The sequence below is a fragment of the Cryptomeria japonica genome, chromosome 6 (genome assembly GCF_030272615.1).
Source record: "Cryptomeria japonica chromosome 6, Sugi_1.0, whole genome shotgun sequence".
In the NCBI taxonomy this organism is placed as follows: Eukaryota; Viridiplantae; Streptophyta; class Pinopsida; order Cupressales; family Cupressaceae; genus Cryptomeria; species Cryptomeria japonica.
In genome coordinates, this window is record NC_081410.1 from 186,504,338 (window position 1) to 186,517,381 (window position 13,044).

Consider the following 13,044-nt stretch of genomic DNA (forward strand, 5'->3'; position numbering starts at 1 on the left):
TCAAATTCCTTCTACATGGTAGAGGCATAGTCTTTGCAAGTTTCCTCACTGTCTCCTCCAAAAAATGACGTCATTCACATAGACGACAACAATCAACAAATTATCTCCTTCGTTCTTGACATACAAATTGCTATCTGCAATTCATCATTTAAAGCCTAGCTCTTGAAGATACCTATCTAGCCTTGGGTATCAAGCCCTTGGCGCTTGCTTTAGTCTAGCAAGGACCTTCAACAACTTGGACACATATTCTTCATTCTTTGATAGAATGAACCCTTCAAGTTGTTCAATATATACTTCTTCCTATAGGTTTCCATTTGGAAAGGTTGATTTTACATCCATCTAGTAGACTTTAAAGTTTTTAAAACTAGCAGGGGCTAAGAACATCCTTATGGCTTCCATACATGTAGCAATAGCATATGTTTCTTCGAAGTCATCTCATTTGACTTAAGTGTATCCTTAACGTACCAACCTTGCCTTCTTCCTTACAACTTAGACACCTTCATTGAGTTTGTTATTGAAAACCTACTTAGTGCCAATCGCATTTTTATCCTTAGGTCTTGGGACAAGTTCCCAAATTTCATTTTTCTCAATCTAATCCAATTCTTCTTCCATAGCCTTTGTCCAGTGCTTGTCTTCACTTGCTTCAAAAAAGTTTTTTGATTCAAATTTGGAAAACAAACACAAGTTTACATGTTCTGTTATACTGGCAAGCCGCCTTCTTGTCTGAATTTGTGTACCTATGTCTCCAATGCTCAAATCGTCAAGATGGTTCTTTTAAACAAATCTAGATGGTGTCTTGGGTGGTGCCTTTGATGGAGTCTTTGGATTCCTTTGCTTAACTTCTTCATAATCTATTTCTTATACTATCTCCTTTTGATGTCTTTCTTTGTCATCTCTAACATTTGCACTTTCAACAACTTTGTGCAATCTTTGTTATATCAATTCTCACCAACATCACTTCTAGAATTGAATTTTCCCAAATCTTCTTCATCCCTTCTCATATAGCATTTGTTTTTGAAAACCTTGAAATACTTTATCGATGCAAGCCTTCCCTTCCAAAGTTCATATGGAGTTTTGTTGTTATCCACCTTGATTTGTGCTCAATTTGAAATGTAAACAATTGTATGAACTGCTTCTTTTCAAAAAGTATCAACTATCTTGGATTCATTGACCAGAGCTCTTGCCAAACCTTGATTTGTTCTCTTATTTCTCTCAACAACTCAATTTTGTTGTGGAGTTCTTGCACTTGAATATTGCCACTTTACTCTATGTGTGTCACAATATTCTTCAAGTTCATTTAAGGTTAATTCTCCTCCTTTGCCAAATCTAAGCCATTTGATCTTCAGCTCGGTTCCATTCTCTACTAAGGCCTTAAACTTATCAATTGCTTCAGATTCTTCTTTAACAAAAGCTATCAAAGTCGTCCTAGAATAATCATCACTCAACAACATGAAATAACTCTCACCTTGTAAGCTTTTTTTCCCCATTGGCCCGCACAAATCAATGTGAACACGTTCCAAAGGCTTTGTCATAGAATACTCCTTAGACTTGAAGCTTGCCCTTGTTTGTTTGTCATATTGACAATGTTTGCAAATAATATTTTAAGGCTTTGCTATCTTCAACATGTCCTTTACAACTTGTTTTTTGCTGATCTTTGCAATGTTGTTAAAGTTTAGGTGTCCCATCCTTCAGTGCCACAACCATCATCTTTTTGCCCCATATAGCATTTATCACTTTTGACTTCATTGAGAATGTACAGATTACCATCTGTTCTATAAGCATCAACTACCAATTTTCCATTTTTCATGATTTTACATCCTCGAAAAATGAAACATGAGGGTGTACCCTTGGTCACACATTTGATTCACACTTGGGAGATTATGCTTCAATCCTTCAAAATAAAAGACATTCTTAGTTTTTGTTCTTCCATTATCCAAACTAAGTGTGCCTTTACCTTTTGTGTTTGTTGTAGCATTGTACCCAAATTTATTGTTCCTTCATTTACTTTCTTTAGAGAAAGCAATTTGTTTTTGTCACCAGTCATGTGGGTTGAGCAGCTATTCTCAATAAACCATTGGTCTTTCTCATCTTGAGCATGTAGTGCAAATTGTACAAGCATGGATCTTTCCTTCATTTCTTGCTCCTCCTTCCAAACTTTGATTGATGAATCCTTTATCTTGTCATGAACATCCTCCTTACATTGTCTTAGAGGCTCGGCAAAAGTACTTCTGCATAACTTTGCTATGTGCCCAAAATTGTTACACTTATATCTGTAACTAGGAAAATAGGAAAAAAATACCAAAGCCTAAAATTATGTAACCACAAAACATAATAAGCTAAGAAATTGATCCTAATTCATTCAATAAAGGGAATGAAAGTGAGATTCAAAACAAATGCAAACCAAAGCCGCATAAATCTCCTTCATAGCTCCTCCATTGTTTCTGTTTTTCCTCTAAATGTGTTGTGGATCTCACCTACAAAATGCAAGTGTGATAGAAGCAAGATGATAGAAAAATCGCCAGCGTGAGGATACTTGAGATGTGGTTGAAAATCAATGAGAATAGGGCTCAATTTATAGAAAAATTGGAGATTGATTGGATGGCTAAGATTGAAAAGATTTTTGGTTAAATGAATGGACCTGATTGAGTGCACAGCAGCGCTGCCATTCAGGAAAGGATGAAGATAGAAGAAAGATAAATAGAAGAATTAAAAATAAATAAAATATACTCTTATGAGAAAATTAATAAATAAGATTTATTAATTACCTCCTCACAAAAAGCACATTTTTGGAGATACATACTTCATTTTGGAATTTAAAAAAGCCAAAAAGATTAATTTTTGAAAATCAACGAAAGATATTAGTCAGAGATGCAAAACTTGGCGAGCCATTAGAAAACTCGCGAGTAATCGCGAGCCATAATGGAGAGCAAGTTACTCGCAGAAAAGCTCAACACGATTTTTTCATATAATCGCCACGATTTTTTTGGCAAATACTCACCGTTAATAGCCAAAACCCACCAAAAAACACGGCACAAAACGCGAGAAAAATGCGACTTAAGTCGCAGGCAAGCGCGACCAGGTTTTATTCGTGATTTTTCTTAGATCTTTTTGCATTTGCAGCAAGATTCTAAGTTGTACTTGTTTTTTATTTTTGTATGATTTGTATTTTGTAAAAAACTATTGTGATTTTGTATTTGTCCTTTCATTTTTGTATTGCAGTATTACACTTACTATTAATTTTTATTGATTGTATTGTTTTATTTTGAATTCACAGTCATTTTAAATTTTAATCAACTGTGTATTCACAATCAATTAAAATGACTGTGTTTTAAAATTTTAAATGACTGTAATACACAATCATTTCAAATGATTGTGTAATACACAATCTGTGTATTACACAGTCATTTCAAATGACTGATGACTGTGTAATACACAGTCATTTCAAATGATTGTGTAATACACAGTCATTTCAAATTACTGTGTAATACACAGTCATTTCAAATGGCTGTGTATTAATGTACATTGTAATTAATGACTGTGTATTACACAATCAATTATGAAATGACTGTAATACATAGTCATTTGAAATGACTGTCAACTGTGTAATGTCAATGTGTATTTCATTTTAATTTAAATTTGAAGTTAAAAACTTTAAAAAATACACAACCAATTAAAATTTTTAATTTTAGATAGTCGTCTATTAATAGATGACTGTAAATAAAATACAATTATACAGTCATTGTAATTTTTGGATGTTCGTGATTTTTTTTGTTAACAATGTTATTGATCTCTAAATGTTCTCTCTATTGCTAGGTTCTTTTCCACATCTTTTTGAAAGAAAATGGATTGAGCTTCTACAGTTGAAGTTGGTGGCAAAAAGAGAGACCCTTGTTGGAAACATGGGAGACCAGGTCCAAAACAAGATGTTTTTTGCAACCATTGCAAAAAGATTGTAAAAGGTAGCATTAATAGGTTCAAATATCACCTTGCAAAAATTCAATGCCGAGATACCACAAGTTGTACGGAATGTACCAAAGAGGCTACGAGAGATGCAATAGCAACGCTTGAAGCATATGATCAAAGGAAGGCAAAAAAAAAGAGAACAGCAGAGGCAATGGCTTTGAGTTCCATAGGGTCACATACAAATGTGGGGATATCTAGTTTTTCCCTTGGGCCATGGATACGAGCAAAGGGAACTTTAGACAGCAATATGGAAAACTTCTTTATTCCACGTAACACTCCTGGTGCACAACCTGGATTGCTCGGCACTGCATGGAATAAAGAGGCTCACCAACAAGCCAAGGTGGCGAGTGCTAGATTTTTTATCTACAACGATATTCCGTTCAATGCTATTTCTAGTCCATCTTGGGACCAATTGGTCACAGCGTTGACTGTGGCAGGTAAGGGGTTCAAGTCCCTACGTCGTTACGAGGTAAGTGAACCGTTATTGCAGGATGAGGTCCAAAACACTCGTGCATTAGTGGAAGAGCAAAGGACTATTTGGGAAAAGAATGGCTGCACCATTCTTTCTGATGGATGGACAGATGGTAGGAATAGGACACTCGTTAACTTTCTAGTTGCTTCAAGGGGACAGTTAGTAATTTTAAAATCAATTGATGCCTCCAATGAAGTGAAGAATGCGGAGACCTTGTGCAACCTGTTGGATGAGGTGGTGATGGATGTGGGAGTGCAGAATGTCGTCCATGTTGTGGCTGATAATGCAGCTGCATATGTGGCAGCCAGCAGACTTCTACTGGCTAGACATCCGACATTATTTTGGAGCCCTTGTGCTGCCCATTGTCTTGACTTGCTCCTTGAGGACATAGGGAAACTAAGTCGGGTAAAGAAAGTGGTTGAATATGGAAGGAATATCACCAAATACATCTACAATCACACATGGGTCTTGAATCTTATGAGAGAGCACACTTATGGTAAGGATCTTGTGCGATCAGGGGTCACACGCTTTGCTACCAATTTCCTCACCTTGCAGAGCATACTTGCTACATTGCCCAACCTGAAGCGGATGTTCGTGAGTGAAAGATGGTTAGGGAGTCCTTATGCTACAAAACCTGAAACAGAGAAGGTTGTGATTGTCATTTTTGATACTAATTTTGCCAAGATAGTGGAGGAGATCATCAATGTAAGTTTTGAAACTTTAATTGATGATTTATTATTTAATTTTCTAATATTTCAATCTGCTGATTTTGTTAGATTTTTTATATCTAGGTGTCAGAAGCGTTGGTGAGGGTGCTACGAATGGTGGATGGGGATCATAACTCCATGGGGTATCTATACAAGGCCATGGATAAGGCCAAAGAGGCGATTCAACACTTGTATGGGTCAAACAGGACCAAGTATGAACCCATATGGCGCATAATTGATCGGAGGTGGTACCATCAACTCCACCAACATATTCATGCTGCTGCCTACTTCTTGAATCCCAAGGTTTTTTACTCTCCGAGTTTCAAAGCAGATGCAGAGGTTAGAATTGGCCTTGACACATGCATTCAGAGATTAGTTGATGATGAGACCTGATACTTGATGAGTTGCAAAGCTATAAGAAGGCCTTAAGGGAATTGTTTTCTTCACCTGATTGCAAACGTAGGAGAGCCACCTTACGACCAGGTGAAAAAAAACATATGTTTAATTTTTACCATTTATTTCTCTCTTTAAGATTATTGAAATCTTTACAAGTTATAAATGACATTTCGTATCCTTGCAGATTTGTGGTGGGAAGATTATGGTGCCAGAACGCTTGCCATCCACATATTATCACAGCCTATATTTAAAAGCTTGCCATCCGCATATTATCACAGCCTTGCAGTGCTTTTGGTTGTGAGCGCAACTGGAGTGTTTTTTAAAACATCCACACAAAAAAGCGCAATAGGTTGACTCAACAACGCTTGAACAATCTTGTCTACGTGCGGTACAACATTCGATTACATGAGAAGAAGGTGCTAGGGCAAGATTCACATGAAGCACTTGACTTGGATGACATTGATCCATATGCAGCAGAATGGGTTGCTTCTCCTGATGATGTTGATAATGATTTGGATCCATTCCTTACTAATGAGTAGCTGAGTGAGTTGGAGAGGGCAGGAGAGGAATGGGATGCAGAAGTGGCAGCACGTGAGGAGGAGGAGCAAGAGGTTGATCATGCAGCAGAGACACATGTTAGTGTTGAGGGTGTTGCCACTACTTCAGCACCACCCACCCAGCAGCCACAATCTATTTTGAGCTTTAGTCGTAGACGCAATTTATGATTTCTTATTTTCATTGATACCAAACTTTGAACTTGATATGTAATCAGAATTTCAGAGGTTCTTGTTTTGTGGTCTATGACTCTACGAGTCTATGTCACTATGATACGTTAATATGTATTGAACTCTTATTCATATGTTGCACTTGGTTTTTGGTTTATGCTAGGATACTTGCATTTATTGCTATGTATTACCAAAAAACTTTGATTTACATATCATGGAAATCATATATGTTATACAAATTTGATGTAAATGTTTTTTCAAATGTTCGATAAAGTTGCCGAGTTATACAGAGTTTCGCCGAGTTTTGACAAATCCCGAGTTTTTAAAATTTTTTGGCCTTGCCGAGTTATTCCAAAATCCGAGTTTTTCAAGCTTGATATTAGTTTCCAAATTCGAAAATGAGGAGGATTTTGTGAAAAGATTTAATAATTAAAAATTATTAGATATCTCATATAAGAGAATAAAACAATAGAATAAAAAATTAAGAAAATAAGGAAATATCCTCACGAGAGGATAAATAGAGATAATTAATAAATCTCCTAACAAAAAGCAGATAAAGATGAATTAATAAATAGACTTATTAATCTTATTTTGGAGGAAGATATATAAGATAAATTAATAAAAATGATTTACTAATTTATTGCTCATATTTATGAATTAATTAATAAATAAAATGAATTTATTTAATTAATGGACAAAGGAGACAAATAAATAAATTAAATAATTTATTTATTTAGGACTTAGAATAATTGTTAGTAAAAGGGGGTTTGAATAATTAATTAAACCTAAGAGGCCAAATTAGTCAAACCAACATCCATAAACCTCAATTTGGAGAATTAGGTCAGACTATACACATGATATGTTAAAAATAGGAGACACGGGGGTTGACCATTTTTTAGTGTCTACAATAACATATGACACAAGGGTTGACCATTTATCATCCATTAGAGGAGTGAATGAGTTGAAGTTCCTTTTGGAAAATTCAAAAGCATTTCTTATATGCACTCTACAACCTATTGCTCTATGACCATATCAATTGCATGAAAAACAATAGCCATGAAAGGAATAGTTGAACCCGCTTATGTGTGGCTTCTTTCTAGGGAAGGACCATTTGAGTTTGTCCTCATTAGTTCTTTGAAACTATGAACCTTTATCCTCCTTGTTTGCCTCTTTGTTCGCCCTTGCTTCCCTTTTATTCTCTTCTTGTTCACCTCCTTATCATCACCTCATTGTTGAAACTTTTGGGGGTTGCAGCTAATTCTTACTTTCCAACTTCTTTGTAGTTTGTGAACTTTTGCCATCAAAATTGAATACCACTTTTGATGAATGGTGATCTTTGTAAGTTGATATGGTCTTCTAACATCTCAAAACTTTTATCAAACTTTGTTCTGTTGAGCTGATCTTTAGTGTTTTCAAGCTCCTTCCTCAATGAAATGATTTCAAATTCAAGCTTCTCACACTCTGATTCTTTAGCCTTTAGCTGGTCTTTTAAAATATCTTCAATGTGTTTGACTTCTTCAGCTTGAGTCTTCAAATCCATAATTATCTTTTCGAACTTTTTTACCATCTTCTCAAATTTGGTCTTTCAATGTTGAATTCCACTTCTCTAGTCTTTTGATTTCATCTATGGCCATGGTAAGTTCTTCAAGATCTGCTATGGTATCTTCCTTGCTTTCGACCTTTTCATTTCCTTTATCTTCACACCTTAGAGCTTCTTCCTTCATTCCCATGGCTATAAAGAGAATTTCTTCTCTATCACTTTTTGAAAACCTTTCATCACTTTCTTCAAATGAGATATTACTCCCTCAAGCATATAGGCTCTTCTTGTGTCTTTAGAAACTCTTTTTCTTCTCGGATTTCCCTTGAGTGTACTTCTTGCAATAATATTTTTTCTTGCAATAATATTTTTTCTTGTCTTTTACCTTGTTTGTCATGTACTTCTTCACTACTTTCACTTGCAACCTATGGACATTTGGCAGCAAAATGACCTATGTTACCACAATTGAAACATTTGAGAGTATACTTACCTTTGCATCTAGTGGATCATGTCTTGTATCTTCTTGCAATATATGCTTCCTCTTCTTCGCTTGAACTTTCACTTGAACTTTGTTTTTTGTTCTTCCAGAACAAAGAAAGGCTGCTACCCATTTTGATATTCTTTCTTCAATACTCAATTCAAATGCAGTAAGGATCCCATGCAACTTGTCCTGTCATATTGTCTAAAACTCTCATCCTTCAATTGTCAACACTTTGGAGTCAAATCTATAGAGTAAAATTATTTGTATCTTTTGAACGATCACAAATCCCTCAATTGTTTCACAAAGACCCTTATCGTGTTAACAATATCATCAACACAAAGCAAATATGTAGCTATGTTCTCGTTTTCTTTCAATTTGAGGCTTTCAAATTATTGTTGATGGGTTTGTATCTTTGCTTTCTTTACTTTATCGTCTCCTTCATAAATATTCTTCAATTTGACCCATATATCCTTCGTCAATTTGCAATGTGCATGACCTTTGCAAATTCAAATTCAGCTAGACCGCATAATATTGCATTCTTGACTTTGGCACTATTCTCACTTTCCCTTATTCCAGCTAGATCTGTTGGGGGAGTAGCAAGTGGAGAATAGCCTCTTTTGACAGATTGCCAAATGTCATAGCCAAGGGCATTCAAATATGTCTCCATCCTTGGCTTTCAAATTATTGTTGATGGGTTTGTAGCTTTGCTTTCTTTACTTTATCATCTCCTTCATAAATATTCTTCAATTTGACCCATATATCCTTCGTCAATTTGCAATGTGCATGACCTTTACAAATTCAAATTCCGCTAGACCGCATAATATTGCATTCTTGACTTTGGCACTATTCTCACTTTCCCTTATTCCAGCTAGATCTGTTGGGGGAGTAGCAAGTGGAGAAAAGCCTCTTTCGACATATTGCCAAATATCATAGCCAAGGGCATTCAAATATGTCTCCATCCTTATGCTCTAGAAGGCATAATTTGTCCCATGAAATAGAGGTGCTCGATTTGATGATAAACCATATGATTCTTGCTTGGTTATGTGTGTTCTATAAGATCTCCCTTCAAGCAGTTACGTTTTATAGAAGGAACCTGCTCCGATAACAATTGAAGAAAAGATGCAAACTTATACTAAGAGTGGGGTGAATCACTATAAGACAATTTTCACTTATTTCCACTTACTTGAAACCTCAGCATTCACAGAACAATAATCAAAGCATCCACACAAAAAAGATCTAACAATATAGAACACAAGATTTACGTGTAAACCCTTGCAGGAGAAAACCACAACAAAATATTGCTTTATATCTGTATCTTCTTACAAGCTTCGTTGGCACCAACCCACAAGAGACACCCATCCTCGCCACTAAGCACCAATTCCGCAAGAGACTCCAAAATCTAGAATATGGCAAGGTACATGTTCAACCAATGAAATAAAATCCTATACTACTTGCAACAGTAAATTACAATACAATATACAAAATCTACTCTAATTCTTTGTATTTTTTTTAGTGAAATGAGGGGGTTCAAAAATGCACCATTAAATGCTACTTGTTTTTCCACGAGCATTAAGTAAAAGTCCCAATGCAGATCTACATGCTAGAGACTAAGAGCCCAAGCCCTATATATGTAAAGGTAGTAACATATATCATAAAGAACTCTGACCCTATTAGTGTATGAGCCCCCACAATCCATTCTAATGATATATGCATGGAGGCTACTCAAAAATTTCCAAGAATGTGTAGCAATATGTTTGAAAGGGCATGCATTTTGGTATAGATGCTAGCAACTCCTTGCCAAACCCAACTACTAAATCAATTAGACTATCCATAAAGATGGGTATAAAAATGAAGAGGTGTACAAAAGCAAGGCAGAAGTTCAGTAGACAATTCATTAAGTGATCCAGGAACTCCACTCTGTAAGCAAGAGAGCTAATAGAGAAATAATGCGAGCAAGTACTTGCAAACAAAAGACTGTAGTGTGATTCTATAGAGTTAAAACAAATTTCAGGAAATGGTTATATATAATACATGTCTCCAATTTACAAGAGATACATCTAGGCATTAAAATGCTGAAAAATACAAACCATTGTCCTATTAGTAACTTGCTGATACACAAGTACTTACACATCAAAACCAAGCACAAGTTATTGGTAAGTACCCATTGAATTTTATCAAGTATTTGCAAAGTACTCTACAAAAACTCTCCAGCTTGCTAAAAAAAATTCCAAAAAAAATTCAAAATGCTCTCTACTGCTATGGGTCTGAATGATTTTGATATAATTGTCCTAGAATCCTACTTGTGCAAGAATTAAAATTCGTTTCTTATGCTTTTTTATACTTATGTGTATAAAGTTAAGTATTTTTTACTTTAGTTTACAAATTTATGTAATTTTAATGTATGTTTATGAACTTATGTATTTCTTTAATAAATGTCTACCCAAACCCCAAACGAGTGAAAATTTATGCTAGCTGAGCTTTTACCAAGTCTCAGTTTTTGAACCATGGTATAAACAAAGGACCTAAAATCACACAAAATAGCCATTTATTGTGCACTGTGACATAAATAAGGACTTCTAAGGGATTATTGTGCACCTTTTTATAAAAAGTAGTTGCATTTCCTAAGAAACACTGATAGTTTACCAGGACAGGATAAACAGGCAAGAAAGGTTGAACCATCAGTGTAAAACAGGCATTCACTATTAAGGGTTAGTCATAATCATAAAATAACCATTCTAGCTACCATTAGACTGCTTAAGAAACAACTCTTCAACAGCTGGAAACAAGAGTCAATAAATGGTGCATCACCCAAAAGCAAAATTAAACCACCATCTAAAACAGAAATAGTGCTGAAAGGTTGCATGTATGATAACAGTAGTTGTATTAAGCAAAAGTATATTTTGCATTTTGACTTTCTTTGGCTGAAATGTTGTTTATAAACAAACAATTATAGCTATAAACATGATTTGTGTATGACTGGCTCTAAATGGAAACAGTACTTCACCTAGGACAAGTGACTTATCACTGCATCAAAATCCATAGCATTGATGTAACAATGCCTGTAAGAAACTTTTAAACTTTGAGAGATTAAATTAAGAAAGAAGTTTTGCTATTTAATGATTGAGAGAATGCAAAAGAACTTGATTAGCAATATATCCAACTCCAGTTTCATTTATAGGTAACTTGACTCTATTTTGTCCACCTGCAAATCCAAGAAGCAACATTTTTTAACCTTTAAAAGAAGTCTATTTTAAGTTAGTAATCTCATTATATATATCTACGAATGAATTAGGGAAGAAGAAACAACAACGAATTAAAAGAACTAAAAGTGGCAAGAATTAAAAGAACTAAAAGTAGCAACAACAACAACAACCAACAGAAAGAATATTAATGAATTCAAAATCAATATGTTTCAACAGAAAAATGTCATGCACACTAATAAGGACCAATTTGGCTTCAGATCACATCTAACTACCATCTGAGAGGACCTAATTTATTAGAATTCACTATTTTAGTATTTTCAATAACTATTGTGCAAAATAGAGTTTCTTTGGCATGCTAACAAGTTTGCATAGTTACAAGGAAGGTATATGTATTTGCTTTGTTGTTAACATCCTCAGAAGTAACCATTTAATTTGATGCAATTATGTTATAGTTTCTATACATTTTAGAAAACTACAAGGCCAAAGAATATCCAGATATGCTAACAGACAAAAATCACCAAGAAGATAGTAAGTTGTTATCACCCCAGATACCGAGCAGCAGTAAGAATTATATTTGATACAATTACTTCCATTTTTAGACACTATACAAAATGATGAGGCTAAAGAAATTGCCAGACAATCTCACAGACAAAATTAACCAAAGAAAATAGCAAGTTACTAATTTAAGATTTCCACGGATTAACAATGTAATAAATGTATCCAGATGAAACAATTTAACACAGTTTACCCAGGATTCCAGATAGAGAGAAGAACTTGATTGACAGCACAGTGCTAGCTAGTATACAAAAAGAGCAACAGCCTCTATTTACACAGGCAACATATAAGTCAACAAGTAAAACAATGAACTCAAGAAAGAAGCAATAATGCAAAATAGAACCAAACTTTACCTACAAATGCAAAGATAATCTAGAAAGTGACACACTAAATAACCAGCTGTTATCTACGATTCTCCATGTCCAAGCAATGTGGGTCATAGGGAAAAAGACAACTCAAGTTTATCCAAAACTCAAACATAAACATATCAAGTTTGTTTATCTGTATACTGGATCAATGCAACAACCTGAAAGTCATCTGCTTAAAAAGAATACATTAACAAAAAAATTGTTGATCATGAAATAACATAGTATGCAATCTAATACTTACCCCCAAGCGATATGAACCAAATGTGAACACCTTAGCATTTGATTCTTCTACCATTTGCTCAGTACAACCTTTATCCCGCGCGACTTGTTTGACCCATAAATTTACTATCTGTAGACAGAGGAAGCAAGTTCTTGATGTCAGAAAACAACAGAGAGAAGTAATTGGGTAACCGGAAGTGACCACAACTAAGAAAGTGAGTTTATGAACTTGAACTAGATTTCTCAATTGAAATTCAAAAAGAAAAAGTCAAAATAAAAATGAAGGAGTCCTGATACCTAGATCTGATTAAGGATCCTCATATACACTTCCTAGGCGAAATCAACAAGACTTAAAGTATCAGCAAGTGTATAAAATTCAAACTTTATGGTAACCCAGAAGCTTGTCTTGCCAGTAAAA

The 13,044-nt window shown here is 34.9% G+C and overlaps 1 protein-coding gene across 2 annotated transcripts in view; it reads right to left on the bottom strand.

The window, feature by feature from the left end:
• LOC131077618 (nuclear poly(A) polymerase 4) overlaps positions 1-13,044 on the bottom strand; it is a 39,233-nt gene that overhangs the window by 9,868 nt on the left and 16,321 nt on the right. For both annotated transcript variants that reach the window (XM_058015150.2, XM_058015152.2), the window contains exon 3: positions 12,649-12,756. In XM_058015150.2, the coding sequence (XP_057871133.1) occupies positions 12,649-12,756 (108 nt within the window). The remainder of the gene's footprint in view (positions 1-12,648; positions 12,757-13,044) is intronic.